We start from the raw sequence: 27,606 nt of genomic DNA on the forward strand, positions 1-27,606 counted from the left end.
AAAACTGTTGCTGTAGCTGCTTAAAAGGTGTTAGCTGGAGTTTGGCTTAAATTTTTTATTCAACTCCACCTAAATCTGTTAGTACATCTAACACTACCCTCATTCCAGATTGACAATGCTGTCCAAAAGTGAAGTCATTGCTTCTCTAGTGCAGCCTTTCTCAGCTGGGGTGCCGCCTGAGGTCCTCAGGGGTGCCACGGCACCCTGTTAGAGAAAAGCTGACAGATGAGCCAGAGGTCCCGATCCCCAGCTGAACTGTACTTCGGCATTGAGGGAGCTCTGTCAGACTTAGCAAAGTGAAAGGAAAAGGAGGGGGGAGTGTGTGCTGTGCTCTCTGCCTCCCTCTAAAGTGCAGTACCTGGTGTGTAAGGGAAGGTACTGTACTGCAACATTTTAAAGGGTTGTGTATATTTGTGTGTGTATGTTATTTTTTAATCTTGCCCCCTATTCTTGTACTATCAGAACTGATTTTTTTAGGGCTTGTTCGTAATAGCAGCAAGAACTGCCACTCTTCTGAACAGCAATCCATGCTCAGATTGCTTTTCAGGGACATTTGACAGGCAGTGAAGAGGCAGTATATTGACTCCTCACCTCCTGTTTTAACCCTGTAAATACAGCAACACCACACCACAACTGCACACAGTTGCGGGGTAGTTTCAGTGCAGCCCCATTCATCTGGGGGTATACTTCCAGCTGTGGCCACAGCATGCGTACACCCCCAGTTGCTACCTCTGCAGTAAAGGGGGAGCAGTTGGAGGGGTGGTAAAAATGGCTCAACCACATGGTTTTAACACCCTCCAATCTCACATATAAACAAGCCCTTGGGTCATATCTATGAGGCTGCATGTAGAGCAGCCCATTCGTTTCAATAGGCTGCCCTACCCGCAAAAATGCAGGGGAAAGAGCCCCTGGCCCTTTTTTTACAATTGCACCGCACCAAAAACACTCTGCAATGATGTCACAAGTGACATCTTGCTTACTACTTTGCATGTGATCACTGATTGGCCAATCAGTGATCACATGATCGGGACCTCGTACAGAGGTCCCGTCCGACGATCGGTGTTTCACTGTGTCCGGAGGACACAGCGGGCACCGGATCGCGGTGCTGCGCGCTCCGAGGGAGCGCGCACAAGCAAGGTGCGGGAAGGTCGTTTATAAACGGCCACCCGACCCTGCACTGCCACCGTCCGGCCATTTATATGCAACGGCCGGTCGGGAAGTGGTTAAAGAACACCTAAATGTTTGAATTTATGTCAAAAAAAGACACGCTGAAGGCAAATTATTACTCACTGATCCTTTCCCCATTACTGGCTTACCATGCCTGTGCCTCTGTGTGGAGGTGGCCATCTTGGTAGAGGAATAAGATTGGTGATCCGATTACTGATGAAGAACATAAACGGTGCAGGAGAGTTTCATAAAGCACAGATTCACAGAATGAATAAAGCAGAGAGGTTCTAGAACCTGCAGTGTTCTCTCCAGTATGGGAACATTGTGCAGCACAGTGATGACATCATCAAACCTTGCTCCAAATCTTTTGAGACTAGCAGTTGCAGGCATATAGTATCCTAAAATCTCTTGCAGGTAAGAGACTGAAGGCACATAATTGTTCTACTTTTCCAGGTAGAATTCAGAACTGGGTAAATCCAAGAGGGCTTCCATTAAAGTGTGTCCTACTTGAACATTATAAAAGCACTCCCTTAGGGCTTGTGTACGCTTGTGCTGCCCTATGTAGAGCGATCCACTTTGGTTTATAACTCCTAAGAACCTGCACCACCACAACTCAACCACCCAAATATCAAATATGCAGATTATAATCTTTACCCTTCCTGATCTGCGTGGTTGTTTTCTGACAGTAGTTGAGTCAGAAACAGCCAGGAAACTAGTACTCAGAAATTATTAATGGCTTATGTCCATCAGGTGCATTTTTCACATTCCATCTTTTTTTGCATGAAGACCTTTTTAAATTATAGTGGTATTCTTGGTATGATGTAGGTGGTGTGTGCTGGACCTGTCAAACACACACAGGAAAAGGAAACCTTTAACAGACCAGGAATAGCTTGCATTTCCATTTGATGGTCTGCCTACTTTGAGACTGTGCATGTGGGGTGAGAGGGCTTTCACTCCCAATCATCTGATTTATAATTTTTTAGTTTTATTGTTACATGTTTGTTAGAGTTTGCAAGAAGATAAAAATTAACTAAGTTAAAGTTTTAAATGCTGTTATGTGATCTCCACCTTAAACTGTCTCCTTGCTATGCACTGACTTTATGCAAAACTTAGGATAATTAGTCCTATATCTTTAAGTCTGTTTGTGTTGTTTGATTCTCACCTCCTTTGCCTTTCTGTGATCAGAAAGGCAAGATAAATTTAGACCAGCCAATGATACAGTCGCAGATGGGGACATTGTCCTGTGTGAGTGCATTTTCTGCTGGAGTGCAAAACAGCAGTTGAACACAGCAGTTTAATTCAAGCAGCAGGAAGATACAACAAAGAACTTTACTGCAAGCCCCAAATCCACTCACTGTCCAAATCTTGTAGACCTCTGCAACATCTCCAAGATACACCTGTTCTTAACCACCAAAACCACTAAGCAACTTATTCACTCCTTGTTATCTCTCGTCTTGACTATTGTAACTCCCTTCTCATTGGCCTACCTCATTGCAGGCTTTCCCTTCTTCACTCTATCATGAATGCTGCTGCCAGACTCATCCACCTTACTAACCGTTCCCTATCTGCCTTCCCTCTGTGCCAATCCCTGCACTGGCTTCCATTGCTCAACGAATACAATTCAAAACATTAACAAAAACATATAAAGCCAAATATAACTCTGCCCCAAATTACATCACCATTCTTGTCTCCAAATATCATCCACACCGTCCTCTCCGCTCCTCCCACGGCCTCCTGCTCTCTAGCTTCCTTGTCTCCTCCTCCCATGCTCGTCTCCAGAACTTCTCCAGAGCCTCCCCCATCCTCTGGAACACTCTACCCCAATCTATCTATCGTCTACTCTGCCCACTTTAAGGTGATCTCTGAAAACCTATCTCTTCAGGGAAGCCTATCTTACCTTCAGCTAATAACCAAATCTTCTATTTCTCCTATCAGTTCATCCCCCACAATTATTACCTTTTGTACTGCCAACCCCTCCCTCATAGATTTTAAGCTCCAAGGAGCAGGGCCTTCTAACCCTCTTGTATTGAACTGTATCATTGCTGTATTGTCTCCCTTTATATTGTAAAGCACTGAGCAAACTGTTGGCCCTATATAAATCCTGTATAATAATAATAATAAGTCCACAGCATTTGCTTTGACCTGTGTCTTTCGCACTGGATCACCATAAGGGAAAACATCTGATTTTAATTTTCTAGTTTTAGTATTACATGATTGTAGATGTTGGCAGAAGATGAAAAAAGGTAAAGTTTTTTAGGCTAAGATCACACCTTATGTGATGACCTGTTTTTTTTTCTGTCTTGGATCACCGCTAGGGCACATAGAAAATCATTATTTTCTATGTGGCCCGTTGACACCATGTGATGTGTAGTGCTGAAAATGTAGTATGTCTGCATTTTTCTGCAGCACACTGGGTGGCACCTCATGTCATCAAACTGTGATGAAACGCACCGCGCTGCTATGCAATGACATGAATGAAGTGTCACTATGTGACCTTCAAATAATTAAAAAAGTAACTAAAGTGATGTGCTGAAATGTTCATCGCACTGCTCCCTGCACGAGCTCACACGGACAGCTGTCTGCATGGTAGAACACTGCATTTTACTGTGCAGGATATCTGTCTTCCTTTTCTTTGCACTTTAACCTAATTTGCATTGGTATGGTATTTGTTTTCATGGCAAATATATGTACCTTAAAGTGGTTATAAAGCCTAAATATTTTTTACCTTGTTACATTTGCAATCCCTTTAATTCGCTTAGAAATCCTGTTTGAAATCTAAAGCAATGTATTAAACTGATACCTTAAATTGTATGTAAAGCAAAAACCTTTTTTTAAGTTTGGTTAGATTGCAAAAGTGATAAAACCCCTGTTGGGTGTTTATTGCTGTCTGTATCTTCTCTGAGGGGGATTCACCCAATCTGTTTATCCTGGTGATGATTGCCAATAGGAACTCCAAAGTTTTTTAGTTTTCACAGGAACAGGAGGTAGAAATCTTCTAACGGGGACACCTAGTATGGAGAGAGCAGTCTAAGAGGGGCTTTCCCTCACTTTAAAGAGATTTCCTCTTAGTTCTTGTATCATTAGGACATTAGGACAGGAAGTGACAGGAAATCTGCCTAATAGGACACAGAGAGGATAAAAAAAAGACAGGGGACTTTGCCATTCCCTACTATATCCAAACGTAAAAAATAATTTTGATTTGCATACACTTTATTGTTGGATGCACTTGGGCATTCCTAATATACCGACCTTTATTAGGTATAGTTTGGAGTGATGTTAGTGCTAGAATTTATGGGTTAGTCCATCCAAAACTGATATTTTAGTTTTTGATAGATGTTTGGAAGTTAACCCACCTAGTGGTTTCTCATTTCTCTCAAGGACTCTGTGATCTTTGTGCTTATGGTGCAGGCATATGGTGCAGGAACACACAAATGTGGGGGAGAACACACAGATCTTGCAGGTAGGCAGGATCAGCATATGTGCTGGTGATTAGTTATTTCAGTGGGAGGGATCAGTAAGGGCAGCTTCAGTTTTTTTTTGTTTGTTTTTTTTACAGGTTTCCTTTAAAGCATATCTAAATAAAAAAAATTAAATTGTATATTACTGTCCATATTGTATTTCAACCACAGTATTTCTAGCCTACTACTATTATTATAAGTGATCTCGACATTTTTAAACTTACTTTGTGAAGAATCTTGCACATTTACTTCCTTTAGATTCTTTGACACATTCATTGTTCTTTGCGTCAGAGACGGCTGTGTCACAGAAATCACAGAGCCTGCCTTCTGAACTACAGAAGGTGTTAAGAGGAGGACTTTCAGGAGGCAAAGTTAGTATGAGAATCCCTGTACATCAGGAATACTGATGTTATATAATGAAAGTGTATCCTGCGGCCATAGAGGTCCTTTAGGGTAGATTTATACTAGGTTTTGTAGGACTGTGTTGGGCATCTATTCCAGCACAATCTCACCCCACCCAAAACAAGGCAAAATGCCCCGTCTCATAAGGCTACTTTCACACTGGTCCGTGGCAAAAACGCATATGTGATTTTGCCAAAATTTTACCATGTTTGCGGTGCGTTTTTTTTAAAGGACATGTGACTCAAAAACTGCACCAAAAACGCAATACAGGTGCATTTTTATGTGTTTTTGCCGCGTTTTCCATTTATTTCAATGGGGGCGGTTTTGGTGCGTTTATTTTACCTCACCAAACCTGCACTTAAAATGCAGCATTCAGAGCCGCAACAGATCAGTGTGAAGAGTTCCACAGGAATACGTGGTCACTAGTTTTTCTTCTGTTTTTTTTTTAACACAAAAGCAGAAGAAAAACACATCATTGTGAAAGCAGCCTAAATGCCTCATTCGCACTGCGTTGCGGTGGTGTGCTCTGAAAAAAAGATACGGCCGTCCGTACGGTTTTTTTTTTTCAGCGCAGCACAATGCAAGGCAATCCAGACTCACACCATGTTACAGCCAATAAAACTTAATGAAATGTCACTCTGTGACAATTCAATAAATCTTGTTAATAAAAAAAAGAACAGTGTGATGCGCCACGTTCAATGCACTAGCACTGCAGTCATTCCACTGCATCTACACACCAGCCACTGTGTGAATAGACCCTTAATAAGCATTATGAAGAACAATCTGTGTGTAAATGTAAATATCTTTGTGCAGCTATGCATAATATTAGAAGCTGCACAAAATTTCTGTTAACATTCAGTTCCTGTTTAAAGAATCAAATCTATTCCTTATAGTAAGTGAGTTTACCTTACATGATTTACAGCCATGAAACCTGATTTCCAATGATATTTGCCAAGTCTGCATGACTTCTGGACATTTACCCTGTGCAAGAGTTAAAAATATCACACGTACAGTATGTGCCCTCTTTTTTTTCTGCAGACTATAAAGGATCTTGACAAAATAGTGCTTTGTTTATTACCGATTATGCCAGAGGCTTTTTCATTGACAAGTCTGGGTGGACAACATTCCATGGCTTTTTAATCTCATGAACATACAGTTCTTGCATCTTATGACATCAAAAGTTATGAAGATGAACCTGTGCTTTCAGATTTTTCAAAGCATGAGAAATATTGGGACATGAGACAGACTCCGTACTTTTGTATACAGATTCTTTATGAATTCCATTTCTATGGAAGGCCTGAGTACATATGTGTTGCACTTATGCCATTGCCACTGAAGATATGCACAGGAATATGTGGCTTAGGCCTCATTCACACTTGCCCATTTAAGTGAGGGGGGCAATGGTGTACCCACAAGCCAAATGCTTGGCTCCTGATTACGACTTTTTTGGTTTCATTTAAACCTGCCATTGGCAAAGAAAATAAATAGAAGGCATTCCAGAGATGACAGGATCACCTCCTGAATGCCCCTGCTTAGCTGCCACCTGGAAAGTGTTCAACCACAGATCGCTTTTCAGAGTGTGCTGCAGTGTATACTTAGCTTCACGACTTCCACACAAAATGGCCTTTCCTCAAATCTGCTTATATGATGTTACACATTCAGTAAGCAAAGATAGGATACTTCACTTCCGTTTTCTATTTTCTGCTAGAAAAGAGAGGCATCACCTTCCTGTTGTACTGTTGTAGAAAGATTTTCCATATTAGGGTGTCTTAACAATCACCAATGGACATAAATTCTCATTATGGATATTAGTTAGGGACCTTAGATTGTAAGCTCCTTGAGGGCAGAGACTGATGTGAATAGAATATGTAAAGTGCTGCATAAATTGATGGCGCTATACAAGTACCTGAAATAATAAATTTGTAATAAATCATCGCCCCTAGGGACACTGAAAACTACTATTTCATCACAGGCAATAGTTAAACTGGTAGTTTTAAAGTGGTTGTGAAAGATTTTTTTTTTTATTAAGATAATAAGCATGTCACATTTGCCTGCTCTGTGCAATGGTATTGCACAGAGCAGCCTCAAACCTCCTCTTCTGGGATCCCCTGCCACCACTCTTCGGTTTTCCTTTTCTGCATGTTCCCTTGTAGTGAGCCGTTTGCTATGGGGGCAAACCTGCGAGCTCACACCTTGGCTGGGCTGTGCGCATTCATAAAAACACAATGTAGCTCAGGCCCTGCACCCTGCTCCCTCCTGACATGATTTGATTGACAGCAACAGGAGCAAGGGGCTACTTCTGTGTTCTTTGAGGCGCGGAACACAGACCACAACTGTTGTAGATAGGCACAGCGTTGGACCAAGCTAGGACTCAAGTATATAAGGAGGTGAGGGGGCAATACTACTAATGGGACATTTTTTAACTTAATGCAGGGAATGTATTAAGGTAAAAAATTTCTTGGATTTAGTAGCACTTTAAATGTATAAGAAGTGCACTGGCCACTGTAGATGGGCCTGCCTTGAGTGTGCAGAAGAAAAATGAATTCTACACTTTTATAAATAAAGTGTTACAAAAAAAGTATAATGTAATTAGCCATGGTATTTGCTTTTTTTTTTTTTCTTATAACTGCTTTTATAAAAAAGAGAACAGAAAGTTGGCCACATGAGGCCTTGTCCATGGAAGCAAAGTTCCCAACTTGAACAATGATTGCAATTAGGCTACCAACAATATTTGGTCTGCTAAAGCAGTGTTAAACCCAAAGCCAAAAATGTAATATATTAGAGCTTACCAATCATTACATGCAGTGGCTGTGTTGGTTTACTTTTCTTTTGCTTCCCTCCCTTTGTTTTACCTGATGATCTGGCCACTTACTTTGCATATTAGTGAGAGACCACTCTGAAGGAATGAGTACAGGACACAGCGGACAGCAGCATTGTCAGTGGGGTGAGGGGGAGGGTGTTAAATGTATTAACAGTTTTAGATACACTAACTCAGTGTTTCTCAACCTTTTTTCAGTCAAGGCACCCTTTAAAGTTATGAACAATCATGAGGCACCCTTTAAAATTATAGACAGTCTCAAGACACCCCATTCTAAAATGTAAAAAAACTATTCTAATAGTTTTACCTAATGCAGCATCATCCACACACATAGGACACCCAATGTTGAAGGTGATTTATTTTTCCGAAGCAAATATACTTTTGCGCACTGATACCAAATAGTATTCCAATGTTTCTCTTCTCCCTTGGTTTTTCTCTGTCACTCAGCTAATTTTACCCCATTACTGGCAGAGAGAGGAGGGTCAAACAAGGATGCTGTGCAGGCGACCAACATCCTCCATATCAACTGATGGTAACTAAAAGGCAGGCTTGATCCACCTGATGCCTTGTATACGATTTTTGTGCAATTTTTAGGCATTTTGCCAAGGCACCTCTAAAGAAACCTCAAGGCACCTCGGTTGGAAAAAGGCTGTACTAACTGAGACCAAATTCCAGCTTACACTTTCTAATCCTTTACAGCAAACCGTTTTTTCCTTTTGGGATAAAGATCTTGCATAAATAAATACGAGCTGATCATTTTAATCAGCCTTGACAGTGTTAAGCGGTTTGTCTCACCCCTGTAAACTGATACATTCTGCTGGAGAGCTTGAGCTTCTGTAATACAACTGCTTTGCTGGCTGGACCAAATGAATTTAGAAGTAGGAAAGCTGAAGCAAGGAAAGTAATACTTCCATCACATCTAAGAATTGGTAAGCTGCAGTATAATACATGTTTGCTTTAGGGTTTAATACTGCTTTAAGATTGTAATATTTCAGTGTGTTTGATGATTCTTGCTTATGACTTCCATTGGAGAATTTTTAAAGTTTTTATTCCTATGCCTTATTTGATCATGCTATGGAAAAGATGTGCTGTGTCGTACTAAAGACATGTTTCAGATGCTTGTAGATCCTTAGTACAGTTGTTGAGCATGCCCAGCGTACTTTAACGAAGCAAAGAAGGATTGCTCACATTCATTCAAGCACACTGTGTTAAGCCAAGAACGACAGATGCTATTTTGCAGCTGAAATAGGAAGGATTGTCCAGTCACTTAAGCAGCAATTTCAGGGCAATACAATAGTTTTCGTATTAGCATTTGATGATAAACTTATTTGTAATACCAGTGGTGCTTTAAAACATGATCAGGGCTTGCAAATATATATTTTCAGACCTTGCTGACCCTCTTTCTTTTAACTAGATACTGGTACAATTATTGTATATAAAAAGGTGGCTTTAGAAAAAAATGCAGTGGTTGTAATTCCTAAGCCCACGCATCATGTAAGTGATAGCAGAGTAGAAAGTACAGCCTCTTCACAAAGGGAACTGCTCTGACACTAGGAACACTGTAAGGAGCAAACAGCTTGAAATTCCTTATTTATATATAGAGTATGTGACACATGACAGATTATTCCCATGTTTTTCTTAACAAGTGTATTAGATATATTGGGTTGGTATGCGTTATCAATAGAAATACAGGAAAGAACGTTATCATGTTGCAGAAATGTACCAAATTAAATTTTGCTGGGCTAATTAAAGAAGTCCCACTTAGCCTGAATGTATTGGAGATACACAGAAGTTAAACTGCTTGCTTATGCGGTGATTGTGTAGCTGTGAGTCAACGGTCGTACTGTTTTAGAAAAACTGCAATTATTGTCTATAGCAGCCAGTCAGAATGTGGCTTTCGTTTTCTAACCCCCAGTAAAAACGAGTTAGCCATAGTCAATACTTTCACTTTTATTTGTTTCAGTTTTTGTAGACCACCCTGTTTTCAGTAAATATTAACTCCATTGTGTTTATAAGCTACCTCTTCCATGTAGTGATTCTTGTAGTTTAGCCATTTGTTTGTTGAAAAGTGCTTGTCTAAAGATTTGCTATTGTTTGGTTATTAGCATTTCACACAAGACAAGTGTGGGATTTTTTAGGCTCCATGCATACTGGTTTAAGAAAAGCGCCAGTGCACTTCGCAGAAAAAAAAATTGCTAATTTTGAGTGTTTTTGTACTGGTGTTGAGCATTTTTTTCTGCCAGAAAAATGTTTTCCAAAAAACAAAACAGGGTTTTTTTTTTTCTTCCTCTTTACGCTAAGCTTAAAAAAAAAAAAATGCCCCCTAGACTACCTAATGTGCATAGGCACATAAGATAACATTAGTTACTTCTACAGGAAAAACACTGAACTACGCTAGGAACAGTGTTTTTTTGTAAACCAGTGTGTATGGAGCCTTAAAGTGTAACTAAAGGCATTTTTTTTGTTCTGGAAAAGAGTGGAAAAGGAATAAGGTTTGTATTGCTGTCTAGCCCTCATTAGGGACTTTTACCCTCCCTATTTGTCCTGTTTGCCATTATCATTGAAAGTGAATGTAAAAGAAAATCTCACATCTGGTTGCCACCTAAACAGGAGTAGAGGGGAATCTTCCTATGCTGATACAAGTTCTGCTAACACTAGTAACAACCAGGTATTCCCTCACTATTTGAAGGATTTCCCTCACTTTAGCTATAGGACAGGAAGTGAAGGGGAATCTCCATAATGGGACACAGATGGCAAAAAAAATTGACGGGTTATACCCTCCCTCACTCTATCCAAAATAGAGAAAAACATTTTTGCTTTAGTTCTACTTTGATTCTATAAAGCAGGGGTCCTCAAACTACGGCCCGTGGGCCACACGTGGCCCATCGAGGACATTTATCCGGCCCGCCGGCAGAGACGTATTTTCCGTGAGGAAGGGACACTAAGTACAGGGGCGGGCAGGGGGCTGCTGTATCTTACCTGGCTCCGTGTCCCAGTCCCATGGCGATCCAGTCCAGGAAGCGCTGCTCCTTCATTCACTCCGGCCACTCCCTCACTCGATGTTCGCGCTGCCGCTCAGCTCCGCCTCCTCACCAGTGATTGGGCACCAGAACTGTAGCTCAGGAAAGGCACACAGGCAGCCAATCACCTGCGAGGAGGCGGAGCCGAGCGGCCCCGCGAACATCGAGTGAGGAAGAGGCCGAAGTGAAGAAGGGCAGCTGACAGGTAAGTGTGCCGTGAAGATGGTGCTGCTGCAACCAGGTATGCTGGCTGCAGCAGCACCATGCTGGAACAGGGGTCAGCAAGTTAAGTGTCATTGGTGTCAGTGGGAGGAATAGTGCCCCATCATTGGTGTCACTGATACTAATGATGGGGCATTATTCCTCCCACTGACAACAATGATGGGGCACTATTCCTTCCCCCACTGACACCGATGGGGCACTATTCCTCCCCCCACTGACACCGATGGGGCACTATTCCTCCCCCCCCACTGACACCGATGGGGCACTATTCCTCCCCCCACTGACACCGATGGGGCACTATTCCTCCCCCCACTGACACCAACAATGGGGCACTATTCCTCCCCCCCACTGACACCAACGATGGGGCACTATTCCTCCCCCCCCACTGACACCAACGATGGGGCACTATTCCTCCCCCCCACTGACACCAACGATGGGGCACTATTCCTCCCCCCCCCACTGACACCAACGATGGGGCACTATTCCTCCCCCCCACTGACACCAACGATGGGGCACTATTCCTCCCCCCCACTGACACCAACGATGGGGCACTATTCCTCCCCCCCACTGACACCAACGATGGGGCACTATTCCTCCCCCCCACTGACACCAACGATGGGGCACTATTCCTCCCCCCCACTGACACCAACGATGGGGCACTATTCCTCCCCCCCACTGACACCAACGATGGGGCACTATTCCTCCCCCCCACTGACACCAACGATGGGGCACTATTCCTCCCCCCCACTGACACCAACGATGGGGCACTATTCCTCCCCCCCACTGACACCAACGATGGGGCACTATTCCTCCCCCCCACTGACACCAACGATGGGGCACTATTCCTCCCCCCCACTGACACCAACGATGGGGCACTATTCCTCCCCCCCACTGACACCAACGATGGGGCACTATTCCTCCCCCCCACTGACACCAACGATGGGGCACTATTCCTCCCCCCCACTGACACCAACGATGGGGCACTATTCCTCCCCCCCACTGACACCAACGATGGGGCACTATTCCTCCCCCCCACTGACACCAACGATGGGGCACTATTCCTCCCCCCCACTGACACCAACGATGGGGCACTATTCCTCCCCCCCACTGACACCAACGATGGGGCACTATTCCTCCCCCCCACTGACACCAACGATGGGGCACTATTCCTCCCCCCCACTGACACCAACGATGGGGCACTATTCCTCCCCCCCACTGACACCAACGATGGGGCACTATTCCTCCCCCCCACTGACACCAACGATGGGGCACTATTCCTCCCCCCCACTGACACCAACGATGGGGCACTATTCCTCCCCCCCACTGACACCAACGATGGGGCACTATTCCTCCCCCCCACTGACACCAACGATGGGGCACTATTCCTCCCCCCCACTGACACCAACGATGGGGCACTATTCCTCCCCCCCACTGACACCAACGATGGGGCACTATTCCTCCCCCCCACTGACACCAACGATGGGGCACTATTCCTCCCCCCCACTGACACCAACGATGGGGCACTATTCCTCCCCCCCACTGACACCAACGATGGGGCACTATTCCTCCCCCCCACTGACACCAACGATGGGGCACTATTCCTCCCCCCCACTGACACCAACGATGGGGCACTATTCCTCCCCCCCACTGACACCAACGATGGGGCACTATTCCTCCCCCCCACTGACACCAACGATGGGGCACTATTCCTCCCCCCCACTGACACCAACGATGGGGCACTATTCCTCCCCCCCACTGACACCAACGATGGGGCACTATTCCTCCCCCCCACTGACACCAACGATGGGGCACTATTCCTCCCCCCCACTGACACCAACGATGGGGCACTATTCCTCCCCCCCACTGACACCAACGATGGGGCACTATTCCTCCCCCCCACTGACACCAACGATGGGGCACTATTCCTCCCCCCCACTGACACCAACGATGGGGCACTATTCCTCCCCCCCACTGACACCAACGATGGGGCACTATTCCTCCCACTGACACCAACGATGGGACACTATTCCTCCCACTGACACCAATGTTGGGACACTATCCCCTTCCCCCACTTACACCAATGACGTGGCACTATTCCCCCCCACACTGACATTATTGATGGGGCACTATTCCTCCCATTGACCCCAATGATGGGGCACTATTCCTCCCACTGACACCAATGATGGGGCACTATTTCGCTCCATAAGACACACTTTGGAGGAAATGTCTGTGCGTCTTATGGAGCAGCCGGCCCAGTATTCCCGCTGCCGTTGTATGTCCGCAGTCTCTGGTCATCCCCTGTACTGTGTCTGCAGTCTCTGGTCATCCCCTGTACTGTGTCTGCAGTCTCTGGTCATCCCCTGTACTGTGTCTGCAGTCTCTGGTCATCCCCTGTACTGTGTCTGCAGTCTCTGGTCATCCCCTGTACTGTGTCTGCAGTCTCTGGTCATCCCCTGTACTGTGTCTGCAGTCTCTGGTCATCCCCTGTACTGTGTCTGCAGTCTCTGGTCATCCCCTGTACTGTGTCTGCAGTCTCTGGTCATCCCCTGTACTGTGTCTGCAGTCTCTGGTCATCCCCTGTACTGTGTCTGCAGTCTCTGGTCATCCCCTGTACTGTGTCTGCAGTCTCTGGTCATCCCCTGTACTGTGTCTGCAGTCTCTGGTCATCCCCTGTACTGTGTCTGCAGTCTCTGGTCATCCCATGTACTGTGTCCGCAGTCTCTGGTCACCTCCCGTGCTGTGTCTGCAGTCTCTGGTCACCTCCCGTGCTGTGTCTGCAGTCTCTGGTCATCTCCCGTACTGTGCCTGCAGTCTCTGGTCATCTCCCGTGCTGTGCCTGCAGTCTCTGGTCATTTCCCGTGCTATGTCTGCAGTCTCTGGTCATCTCCCGTGCTATGTCTGCAGTCTCTGGTCATCTCCCGTGCTATGTCTGCAGTCTCTGGTCATCTCCTGTACTGTGTCCGCATTTGTTCATAGTTTTTTTTTTTGTTTTTGTTTTTTTTTTAAACTATAGTCCGGCCCTCCAACGGTCTGAGGGACAGTGAACTGTCCCCCTGTTTAAAAAGTTTGAGGACCCCTGCTATAAAGGATAATATTGAAATGTATTTTTTGTTTTATTTTGGCTAATTTAAAACTATTGTGTTATGTATATTTAAATACTTTTGTTTCATTTGTTATTTCTTGTTTGGTAACCATAACTTTCCCAGGATCATTTGCATCGACTCAAAAATAATTTCTGTCGAGGAAAATGTGTTCTTGCTTAAACGCTTCCCGATAGATATATCTCTACAGGGTGGCACGGGTGTGCAAATCACATGTGTATATACGTGATTTTTCATTTCTGGGTAGGGGGCACACGCAAGGCGTGCATGCGGCTGGTATTCACCGGGTCCCACGCCTGGTGATTGCCGAGCATCTCTTACCGGGAGGAGAACTGTTTGTAAACAAAACAGTTCTCCTCCCTGTCAGCTCGTGCACACTGCTTTTCATGGCTGTACCGCAGTCCCGCTATAAGTCGCTGATCGCCATCGTCATTAGAAAAAATAAAAACAAATCCCAGCATACCGCCATTTGTAAATGCTAATTAATTTGTAAAATGTAAACCAATTAATTTACACATATTGGGATTTTGTTTTTAGCCAAGCGATGTAGCAGAATACATTTTGACCTAAATTTATGATGAAATTTGATTTATTACATTTTTTTACTGGACATGTTTAATAGTAAAAAGTCAAAAAATTTTTTTTTTTTTTTTTCGCAAAATTATCGGATTTTTTTTTTTTTTTTTTTTTATAGCGCAAAAAATTAAAAATGCACAGGGAATCGAATATCACCAAAAGAAAGCTCAATGAGGACGTAAATTTAATTTAGGTGCAGCGTTGCATGATCTCGCAATTGCCAGTTCAAGTAACGCAGAGCTGTAACGCAAAAAAAGGGCCTGGTCAGGAAGGGGAGTAAATCCTCAGGAGGGCAAGTGGTTAATGTGTTACATAACTTCGATTGTTTATCGAAGTCTGTGTCTCCATCGGGCAAACTCTCCTGCACTTTCTGACCCAGAAACATGACCAAAATGAAAAAAGTAATGGGGAATCTTATGTTTTACAACTATCACAGTTGTCCCCACTAAGAGATTTCCTCTTTCCTTCTGTTGCAGTGCCAACTGTTGAAATTTTAATCTCTTTTCTCTTTCTCTACCATTGAAAACTGTTATGTCATTGGGAAGGTACAGTAAATCACCACTACAGGAACTCCTAATATAAAAAAAAAAAGTAGCTACATGTCAAACCCTACCTCACTTTATCCATAAAGCTTTCGGTTTAATTCCACTTTAACTTTAATACCTTTTACCAACACTTTCTTCCCAGACAGTAGAGGTTTGTTGAGTAATTTTGGTATTCACAATAGTGCGGAAAAAAATCAAAGATCCAGTAAAGGTCACGCTGCCCAGGCTGCAATGCACCTGTAGCTAAAGCAATAGAAAGTATTAGGTAGCTGCATTACACTGCTTATTTGTTTGGGATGCAATGTGTAAACTGAATTATTTGGCCTACCATGCACACTTTAACCTGTTTGGGAGATGCTTGGCATAGGTCACCATTACCTGCCAATCATACCCTTAGTATATATTTCAGGAATTTAGATGACACTGTTAATTCACAAGTGAGCACTAAGATATTGCAAAAACAGTGAAGCGTTGGACATTATAGAATAGCAGGAAACGCATCTAATTAAATCTAAGTACAGGAAAATCCCTTATTTGGCTTTGCTTATGTTAATTTTTCAATCACAATATTTACACAAGTTTCCCTAAAGTAAGGCATCAGTGTAATTACTCAAAATATAAATGTTCTTTTTTTTTTTTAATGAAATATTACTTTAGAAATATGTCCGGTTTTACACAGATATTGTTTTTCTTTCTATAGCTGACTGTTGACTTCTATTGAGTGACTGTTTGCTTCTATTATTGCAAAGTTTTTTTTTATAAATTTGATGCTTGTGTAAAATTTAGTGTCATAAAACATGTCATTACATTTATAATTACCTCAGTCTTAAATATTCCCAGAAATGCCAACTATGTGCTAACCAAATTAATTTTACCAGTGCATTATTGTAAAATTCCAGCTTTTATTTGCCTTTATCACATTTACCTGAAACATGTCTTTCCTCTGAATTTCACAGCAGTTTTCAACTGCCATCTCAAATGTCAAATGATTATGCTAGCCAGGCAGCTCTAGTAGAAATGCAGAACTACAAGACTGCCCTTCAGTCTAGCATACCATATGTCCTCTCAGATGCATTACACTACATTTTGGTGCCAGCGGTAAACTACAGCATATAGCTTGTGTAAGTAAAAATGGATATCTATATGTTTTAATGAGTGAATTCACCCTGAAACTAGTATTAGTATTTAGTATTCAGGGAATGGTAGTGCATTTAATCACGTGCTGGCATCTTTTTGGAGACTCCTGCGATGGAATCTATCTAAGTGTCCAGGTCTTCAATCTTCTGTGACATTTATGAAGTCAATGACTGAATGAAGCATCCTCGTTCTTTCAACTATATTTTCTGTAAAGCAAAATGTACAAAGAAAGAAATGATGAGTGGTACCTCCTTGTATTGGCTATTTAGGTAGATAGAGCTTTTAATCACGGGTTCCTTTACTAAAACTGGAGAGTGCAAAATCTGGTGCATTTGTGCATGCTAGCCAATCCGCTTCTAACTTCAGCTTGTTCAATACGCTTTGACAATAAAACCTGGAAGCTGATTGGTTTCTATACAGAGGTGCACCCTTGCTACGAAAGTATCCACCACATGTGCCATTAGACCCTTCATTATTCACCAGGAATTTTACCCCTTCTTCCCCATCAGGGGTGTGTGGGACATTGTAGGGAATGGTTTTCATAAATGAGGCATGCTTCTAGTTGTCAGCTGTTTATCTGGTTGTTAAAACTTAACTTCTTTTTGTTGGTACTACAGAAAGTTAAACACTGTATACATTAGTTCTATGCATCTTTTTTTTTTTTTTCTCCACAGTTGTAATTGTAGCCATGTGCTTATGGTTTGTCTTCAAAGCTTGTGTTTGAAAAAAGAATAAAGGCAGTTATTTAGGGCAAATTCACAAAGTTGTTTTTCTGTTCATTGGCTATTATTTCATTGATATATCATGTTAGTATGTTTTTTCTAAAGATAGTTAATTCACAAAACTCATTAACGCTTTTTGTCTTGTCTAATGAGGCCTAGTTTTTAAGTAGGAGTATACCATGTTATGCCTTATTTTAACAGCCAAAACCATTCTGGTATACATTTAATAAATTGTGAAATTCCTGTAATAAGCAATGTTCAAGCTCTTCAAGGCTTATACTAGTGATAACTCCTTGGTGAGTTGTTTAACAAATTGTGACAATGCTAGGAATAAAGAAAAGTAATATCTAGTTAGTCCTTTCTCTTCACTGTGAATTCTCAGTGATAGGTAAACAGAAAGTAGTAGGAAGGTACCAGTCTAACAAACTGTAAGACACAATTTTTTTTTAGTTTTAAACTGTGTTTAAAATTAAAGGCTAAGTTCACCTTAATAAATTAGAAATGCATATATATATATATATATATATATATATATATATATATATATATGCATTCATTTTTTGCATACAGTGCCTTTGAAAAAGTATTCAAACCCCTTGAAATTTTCCACATTTTGTCATGTTACAACCAGAAACATAAATGTATTTTATTGGGATTTTTTTGTGATAGACCATCACAAAGTGCCACATAATTTTGAAGTGGAAAGAAAATGATAAATGTTTTTCTTTTTTACAAATATATGAAAAGTGTGGCATGCATTTATATTCAGCCCCCCTGAGTCAATACTTTGCAGAACCACCTTTTGCTACAATTACAGCTGCAAGTCTTTTTGGGTATGTCTCCACCAGCTTTGCACATCTAGAGTGAAATTTTTGCCCATTCTTCTTTGCATAATAGCTCAAACTCTGTCAGATTGGATGGAGAGCATCTGTGAACATCATTTTTCAAGTCTTGACACATATTCTCAATTGGAGTTAGGTCTGGACTTTGACTGGGTCATTCTAACACAAGAATATGCTTTGATCTAAAACATTCCATTGTAGCTCTGACTGTATGTTTAGGGTTATTGTCCTGCTCGAAGGTAAACCTCTGCCCCAGTCTCAAGTCTTTTGCAGACTCTAACCGTTTTTTTTGTGAGATTGCTTTGTATTTGGCTCCATCCATCTTCCTATCAACTCTGACCAGCTTCTCTGTCCCAGCTGAAGAAAAGCATCCCCACAACATGATCATGCCAGCACCATGTTTCATGGCGGGAATGGTGTGTTCAGGGTGATGTGCAGTGTTTGTTTTCCACCACACATAGCGTTTTGCTTTTTGGCCAAAAAGTTAAATTTTGGTCTCATCTGACTGACTACAACACCTTCTTCCATATGTTTGCTGTGTCCCTCACATGGCTTCTCGCAAACTGCAAACGGGATTTGTTATGGCTTTCTTTCAACAATGACTTTCTTCTTGCCACTCTTCCATAAAGGCCAGATTTGTGGAGTGCCATTAGTACGGTCAGTCCTTTTTTTTTTTTTTTTTTTTTTTTTTCTTTTTAGCATTGATCACTGTATTGGTGTTAATGGGGATGTCAGTGACACCAAGTCAGTTCCCCCAGTGTCAGAATGTCCACCACAGTTCCACTATAAGTCGCTGATCGCCGCCATTACTAGTAAAAAGAAAAAAATCTCAGTATATATACCGCGATTTGTAAGTGCTAAAACTTTCATGTAAACCAATTAATTTGCACGTGCTGGAATTTTTTTTAGCAAAGGCATGTAGCAGGATACATTTTAGCCTAAATTTATGACAAAATTTTATTTTTTACATTTTTTTACTGGACATGTTGAATAGCAAAAAGTCAAAAATATTGTGTTTTTTCTCTCAAAATTGATGGTCTTTTTTTTCTTTTTTTTTTTTTTGTAGCGCAAAAAATTAAAAAGGCACAGGTGATCAAATACCACCGAAAGAAAGCTTAATTCCTGGGAAAAAAGGACATAAATTTAATTTGTGTGCAGCGTTGCATGACCATGCAGTTGTCCGTTAAAGTAACGGAGCACCGTAACACAAAAAATGGCCTGGTCAGGAAGGGGGGTAAATCCTCAGGAGGGCAAGTGGTTGATGTAATTTGTAGTCTTTGGGGATAAAAAAAAACTAAATCTGTTCTTGGTCCGCACTTTAATATTCCTAAAATCCCTATCCCCATCATTTCAACTAAATGATGACCTAGAGGAAAGCAATCCTTCATAATACTATCTGCATATGTATACACCAACTCACCTGCCTAATTCTGCTGATATGTGATGCAATTAAATCCATTGTGGGGAGCAATCAAATAGGGAAAAGAACAGTGAGCGCTAGTCCTGAAAGCGGCTAAGCACTCTAAGCAACCAATATAAACTTAAAATAGAATAACATAAAAATAGTGCAGCGCTATGAGTAGTGATAGTAAAACAGATGAGTCCACTTAAAGCCTTGGTCATAAGAACGTGTCCAGTGACAAGTAAGGATTCAAAGTTGTTGATCCCTGTGGAAACGGCTAAAAAACGCACTCACCAGAAAAAAAGACACATAAACGCAGTGTGCATCTAGAGCTCATGGATCCTCAATCCAGAAGGGAATAAAGCTGGTCCGGTTACAGGAAAAATGGATCCCTCCTCTATGGATGCAGCAACAGATCCTCCTCTTCCCAGTTAGGTGTAGGATTCCAAGATCAGGGTTCTCTCGGTCCAGTCCCACTTGAACGGTCCTGATCTCGCCGGTATCCTGGTGGATGCTGAACATTTCTGGACTCTCCTGCTGAATGATGGCATTCTATTGAACTTCTTGTACACAACTAGCCTTTTGGTTTTTTGCAGAACGATTAGTGTCATCCGCTATAGCTGACAACCTTAATCGTGTTCTGCCGGAAGTGAAGGCTTGAAAAAGATGTGAGAGGGATTCCCCCATCAACGCTGACTGTGACCACGGGTGGAAAAAAACAAAACTGCACCATCTATGAAGTGTTTTGTGTATAACAGTGCAGAGAATGCTCCTTGATAGGAGAGCCCTGTCACATAACTTTGACAGCTTTTCCACCTTCTGGCATTTTTATTTTTCTGTTTAAACATTCATTAAATTAAATTGGGCTTTCCTTGCTTCAGAGTCCCTAAACAAGCAAAGGTCTAAGCATGTTTGTCCTTAGAGGTTTGGTTTTTTTTTTTTTTCTTTTTGTTCCATGTTTTGTTTGATTGTATAGAAAATAAAATAGTTCTGGGAAGACAATATTGCTAAAAGAAATTTTTGTTTGTCCTGGAAATGAAACAGTTTGCTGTCTTAAAGGATAGTTCACCTTTTAACAAAAAATAATACATGCACATTTTTATACAGGTAAAAAAATGTGCATTTACTATTTTTTATTTTGGGAGCCTGGAAAGCATTGCACCTGCGATCAGCAGATTTCTGGTGCCATGCAGAGTTCCTGCAGACCTGTCAGTGTATCTGTATGCTCATACCTCGTACGGGCAAGCAGATACACACTGACAAGAGGAATCAATGAACTACCACAGTGCTCAGCAGCGGCGTTATAGTTCATTGAGAGCCGCAAAGGCTGTCGGGACTTGTAGTTTTCCTAAGTGACCTTGGCGGGCGGAGCTGATTCTTTCATAACATCTTATATGTTACACCCTGAACATGTTACAAAAAGTGAACATATTCTTTAAGCAATGTCAAAATTATTCAAAAGGTCCATTTTTTAAACTATTCTAGTCCATAAGGTGTATACAGTGGTCTCCAAACTGCGGCCCGGGGCCAGTTACAGCCCTTTTCTTGCCTCTATCCGGCCCTTGAGACACTATTCCTCCAACTGACACGTATGATGAGGTTACATTCTTCCCACTGACACTGTTAATGGGGCACTCCTCCTCCCACTGACTCCTTTGATTGGGCACTATTCTTACTGTGAATACCAATGATGGGGCACTATTCCTCCTCCTACAAAAACCAATGACTGAGCACTGTTTCTCCCACTGACACCATCAATGCGGCACTATTTCTTCCATTGATACCAACCATGGGGCACTATTCCTCCTGTCAAAACCAACAATGGGCCACTATTCCTCTTGTTAAAACCAATGAAGGGGCAATGTTTACTCCCACTAATGCCAGGACATTTTCTGCTCACACTGGCCACAGTCCGGCTGTCTTAAAGGCTGAAGCACAGTAAACTGGCACTTTGTTTTAAAAGTTTGGAGGCTCCAGCTCTAGACTAACTGAAACATTGAATTGGTAATTTTTTTCTATACACTATGTAATAGTGATTGTGGTCAAAATAGGCAAGAACATTGCTTGCTAAACACCCAAGTTTTCTGTGCCTGTAGGCTCACAAGATATAAATTTGGCTCTGGCTGTAATTAATCTACATTAAATTAATGTGAAACATTCTAGCATGTCCCCTTTTACAGCACGGTATGTGCACAGAGCAGTTAGCATTTCTGCCTTGTAGCAATAGGATCACCAGTTCGAATCCCAACCATGACACTGCTTGCATAGAGTTTGCATGTTTTGCCTCTACTTGCTTGGGTTTCCTGCAAGTACTCTGGTTTCCTCCCACACTCCAAAAACATGCTGGTTGGTAAATAGACATACAGTATGTAAGGCACTGTGTAAATTGTCAGTGTTATATACATACCTGTAATAAATAAATACTCAGCCCTGTCCCTTTTCTTAAACGTACTGTACTTAACAGGACACAGAGACACTTTATATCCTATATTACTTGGGTTATGCTCTCACCTGCAGGTGTATGAACCAAAGCCAAGAAAAGCTGCAGGAAATAATAATTCCTCTCAACTCCGCTATTTGTCAGTTTTTAGCTAGTGTCCTGTATGTGCTTACTCTGCTGTCTCTCTGAAGACAGCAACCTGGATAGTGGAGGGAGCTGCTACCTGATGACTGGGTGGTACTGTACCCAGACCCCACACACAAGAACAGTGTTGTCAGTAAGTGCAGGATATGGCGGGCAGTGATTTCTGGGGTACAAAGTATCCAGTGACCTCACTGATAGAGTGCTATACAGGTCCATGGCAGTGATCCTCCTGGAGGTAACTTGAGTCCATAATGGCTTACTGGTGCGAATTGAAAAAACATTTATTCAGAGTTCCTGATGTTCCTGCACTGGTCGCACTGCAGAACATCTCACCAATCTTCTTTCTTTGCTTCACTGAAAAAACTTCTCTCCTATAGGGTTATTGCACCCGTACTAGAGGTCTCACAGCTTCTATTTCCTGTTCTGAATAGTATGTGTTACACACCACCACAAGGTGGAGCTGTGGAAATGTTTTAAAATGGACTAATGCCACGTCCAATTATCAAATAGTTGTAATTTTGGGGAAAAAAAGAAAATGGACTTCTAGCATTTAACTAGACCAATTAATTAAAATTCAATTTTTATTCCAAAAATCAGATCATAAAAGCAAAATCAGTGTATTGCATTCTCTTTAAAAGTTTACTAGCAAATTATCACATTGGTATTATACTTTTCCTGTAGTAGGCAACTTCCTGCTAAAGGTAAGGGTATTTCATTATCAATACATTTCAAAGATTGTCATACAATTTTGGGAAGCCACAGCCTACAAGTACAGACTCTTGTTCTGAGAGTTCAGTATTTCAGGATGGAATCCACTCAATCCTTGATTGCTTTGCTCCATCAGGGGACTTTCTAGCATCACGATGCCTACCTACACATCATGATTTTCCAGCCTCACCAATGATTTCTGCAATTCACAGTGGAGGTTCACTACTATCTGTTTGTGGCATTACCCTTTGGCCTGTCCACAGCCTTCAGGGTATTTACTAAGGTGTTGACTCCAGTTCTGGGGTTGTTGCGCACTAAGGGTATCCCCATTATGGGGTACCTGGATGACCTTCCAAGGAAACATCCACCTCAGAAGCAGACATCAAATATCATAAGGTACATGTTCCAGAAAGGGTTGAGTGGGAGCTGAATATTCAGAAGTTGGCCTTGGTTCCAACTCAACATCTGGAGTATCTAGGTTTGGTCGTTAATACCTCACAGGTGAATGTACTGCTTCTTCAGGGGAAAATGCCTTAAGTCCCCAAAGTTGCTAAAAAATCCCTTGATTTAATCCTGCATGTACGTGCCGAGGAAGATGGGAGCCACCTTGTCCTATCCTCACACCTGTCGGTTTGAGACAAATACAGCAGTCATTGGATCTTCCAATGCATCTGACTTCTAAGACCTGATCAACTCTTGAATGCTGACAGTCCAAGCTTATGCTGTCTTAATGACGCTAGACTGTTGGGCTGGGGTGGTGTTCTGGAGAACTTCTCGGTTTAGGAAATGGGATTTTAGAGGAGTGTAAGTAGCCAGTCAACATCCTGGAACTTTGGGCAACTTGGCTCTTTTTCTTACACTGGCCTGTCTGCCTTCAGAGTATGAGAACTATAGGGGTTTATTTACTAAAGCTGTTCATTCACAATTTCATGCACTTCTGCATGGAAACCAATCAGCTTACAGGTTGTATTGCCAAAGCCTAATTGAATAAGGTGAGGTTAGAAGCTGATTGGTTACTATGCACAGGTGCACAAGACTCTGAGTGAACCAGCTTTAGTACATCTCCCCCAAAGCATCTTATTCTGAGGTAAAAGCCTTTGTGCAAGGTGTCACACAGGTTTATTTCCATCCCCTTATCTCCATGGGACTTTATCTTGGTCTTGGGTGTTTTGCAAATGTCAATTTTCAGTGAAAGGTCTTGTAGGCTTGTTTGTAGTGGGGTTCCCCCTCTTCTGTTTTTGGGTTTTGTGTGTATTATTCTTGTTGCTTTGTTGCCCAACCCTCGCGTTCATTGTTTTGGGACATCTCAAGTAATCATGACTATGAAGTCTTCTGTGTGTCCTTTTGAAGTACAATTAAGAAATTCAAATTTTTGGTTTACTTGTTAAATCATTTTCTTGGAGAACATCACAGGACACAGAAATTCCTCCTTCTTATCTGTTCCTCATTGCTTTCTACAAAACTGAGGCTTAGCTGATCTGGGAGCTTAGACGGGGTTTCTTACCTTTTCTGGTTAATGTCCATTCACCTGAAGGTGCCAGCATAACTCAAGTAGTCATGAATATGAAGTCCTCTGTGTCCTGTGATGTACTCCAAGAAAACAATATTACAGGTAAACCGAAAATCTTTTTTAAACCGTTTTATATCAAGCACAATGACTTTTCCAGCATAATGGAATGAGTATATGCTTGAAGCCAGGATACAAACAGGGTGACATATTTGCTTCTTTACAAATCAGAAAATCAGTACCAGAAAAATTAAGACATTCGTTCTCTTGCTAAGTGTTTATATTTTAAAAACACCCAATTATTTCCATGTTGGTATTTTCTGAAGTGTTGTAAAGAGATTCAGTTTACTTCTAAGTTATAATTAATATATGAAAGCTAGTTTTCCGTGTCATATCATGTTCTAAAACTTGGGGGAAGTTTATCAACTGAAATTTAAAAAAAAGTATAATATTTTGCCCAAAATGTTAATATAATAAACCGGTTTAATCTTGGTCTAGATTATGAGGTGGTATCAAAACATTTTAAGACTAAGTTTGTAACACGCCAACAGATAGCAGCACAAGGCTGCATGCATAGTCACAGGGAGCACCGACTTTCATATGTCAGTGTGCCAAAAGACATTATCCTATGTACATTGGGAGCTGTGCAACTGGTGCTAATCTGACCACATGCGTTACTATGTCTGCTATTTCATCATGGACAGCAAGTTAGAACAAAGAGCTAACATAAAATTCTGTGTGAAACTGGGCAAATATACTACGGAGACGTTTGACAATGAGTCGTTCAAGGTGTTTTGAGTGGCACACAAGCTTCAAGAATGGAAGAACATCACTGGAATACAGCAAGAGGTCAGGAAGACCTTCAACAAGCTCAACCCCCAAAAATGCCCTCTTCCTGAACATAAAAATTCAGCTCAAAGGTTGCTGTTTTGAAAACACAGAATTTCACTTTTGCTCTTTGTTCTAATTTGCTGTCCATGATGAAATCACAGACATGGTAAGAATAACACCAATTGCACAGCTCCCGATGTACACAAGGCGATGTCTGTTGGCACACTGACTTATGAAGATCGCTGCTCCCTGTGACGGCATGCAGTTTTGTGCTGCCACCTGCTGGCTTGTTACAAAACTAGTCTTGAAACTTTTCAATACCATCTCGTATGTTTCTCTAGAAGTCTTCCTTGCTGTCAACACTTATTTGAAGGGTTATCTTGGCAAAGAGATGTGGTTAAGTATTGCAATGGAACACTATGCCGTCTCTTTGTTGGGTACAAAGGTTGTTGTGTGCGTTAACCATTAGCCGCCCGGCCAATAGCCATTTGGCGGCCGTAAAAATGTTTAAGTTTTCTGGGTGGACGCCATATAGCATACTCCCGGGCATGTGCAGTTTACGCGCTTGCAGAGCCGCGCAGCTGCGCGATCTGTCACCGGCCGTGTACCTCGAACACGGCCGATGACCGATCTGAGAACTGGCCCCCGTTGCCGGTACCATGTGACCTGCTGTGACCAATCACAGCAGGTCACATGACAGTTGTATACAATGGATGGCTTCATTCATGCCATCCATTGTATACTAGTGTCTAGCTGTGAATGGTCACAGCGATCACATGCACATGTCATGTGATTAGCTGTGGCCAAATCACAGCTAAGCACAAAAAGAAGAAAAAAAAAAAAAGAAACCCTGAATGAATCGATGTCATTCAGTTAAATGCTTGCTTATAGCAAAGTAATTCTTTGCTATAAGCAAATTGTGTAAAAAAAAAAAATAAAATACTGATCACTTCCCCAAAGTAGTACAATGTTACTATGGTAACATTGTACTACTTTGGTCATAGTGAAATATGAAAAAAAATCTTAAAGTAATAAAAAATTAAAAATAATAAAAAAATTAAAAAATATATTTTTTCATACTGTCACCAGTCAGTGTCCCTGTTCACCACCATGCCAGTTATATGATGACGCTGTACTGCACTGGTGACAGTATGTAAAAAAAAAAATAGTGAAAATAATTTTTTTAATTTTTTCATTTTCCGAAAAATCATGACAAAAAAAATACAACTTCAAAAAACTTGCCATTCCTCTTGTGAAGTACGTTGGACTGTCTACTTTGCAAAAAGGGGTCATTTGGGGGATATCTGTACTGTTCTGACATTCTTGGACCTCAAGAAATTAGATTGGCTGTCAGTACTTCAGGATTGATCAATTTTCAGATCCATACCATAGTTTGTGAACTCTATAACTTTCCTACAAACTAAAAAATACATCCTAATTTGGGTTATTTTCACCAAATACATGTAGTAGAATACATCTTGGCCTAAATATATAAAGAACAATTATTTATTTGCAAACTTTTATAACAAACAAAGAAAAACTTGTTTTTTTTTTTTCAACATTTTCGGTCTATTTTTGTTTAGCAAAAAATAAAAACCCCGGCGGTGATTAAATACCACCAAAAGAAAGCTCTAGTTGTGTGAAGAAAATGATAAAATTTTAGTTTGGATACAATGTTGTATGACTGCGCAATTATCATTCAAAGTGTGAGAGCGCTGAAACCTGAAAAATGGCCTGGGCAGGAAGGTGTAAAAGTGCCCGGTATGGAAGTGGTTAAATTGATTTCTGTTTTTGTTTTAAACATGCATCAATTACATGCTTTGATTTTGTTCTCTGTTTTGAATCCTCAGATATAAATTGTTGACTTTGTAATTTTTTGTTATTTCAGGTACAGACAGCTACAGCTGGGTACAGAGAGCAAAGTATCTGAGCTTCACCACCAAGCAAAGCTTAAATCTTTTGAGGCAGAACGTGCTCATGTGGTTTTAGAAGAGACCACAGGAAACCTCCAGAAGTGCCAGCTTGAGTGTGAGAAATATCAGAAAAAGCTAGAGGTACAGATTGAGTGTTGTCAATAGCTTGCAAAATATTTTAAATGTATATTTTAATATCGCTTCATATTTTCTACATTCCTGTTATCTTTCAGTATATGTACACTGTATACATTCCATTATATCAGCACCTGTCATTCTTGCAGCATGATGACATGGTAATCTTTGACATTCTGGTACATGGAACAACTCTTCATCTTCCTTATTTATTCATCCCAATGTATTGCATTACTTTCTATGTCCTTGTTTTACCTCCTTGCTTATCACCTGCCTGCATGCTTCATCTTTTGTTGATGCTTAAGTCTATCACTACTTCATCTGAACAGTTAGGCTGACATAATGACATAACACAAAAATATATTCCAGTTGTTCAAAAACAAGTCTGTGTATGTTTCAACATATACTGTATATTTAAAAAATAAAGGGTTTGGCTTGGTGTTTTTGGTCCCTGTAGATTTTTATGGCCAGACCTTTGACACCAATTACAATAAGGGTCAGTATACTAAAAATTTA

General features: G+C 41.5%; 1 protein-coding gene across 2 annotated transcripts in view; it reads left to right on the forward strand.

The window, feature by feature from the left end:
• The window catches only part of PIBF1 (progesterone immunomodulatory binding factor 1), a 230,838-nt gene that overhangs the window by 97,575 nt on the left and 105,657 nt on the right, over window positions 1-27,606 (forward strand). For both annotated transcript variants that reach the window (XM_089680363.1, XM_089680364.1), the window contains exon 11: window positions 26,931-27,096. In XM_089680363.1, coding sequence (XP_089536489.1) covers window positions 26,931-27,096 — 166 coding nt within the window. The remainder of the gene's footprint in view (window positions 1-26,930; window positions 27,097-27,606) is intronic.

Source organism: Staurois parvus, unplaced genomic scaffold, assembly GCF_062004578.1.
Source record: "Staurois parvus isolate SC_StPar_1 unplaced genomic scaffold, SC_StPar_1.0 ptg000243l, whole genome shotgun sequence".
In the NCBI taxonomy this organism is placed as follows: domain Eukaryota; kingdom Metazoa; phylum Chordata; class Amphibia; order Anura; family Ranidae; genus Staurois; species Staurois parvus.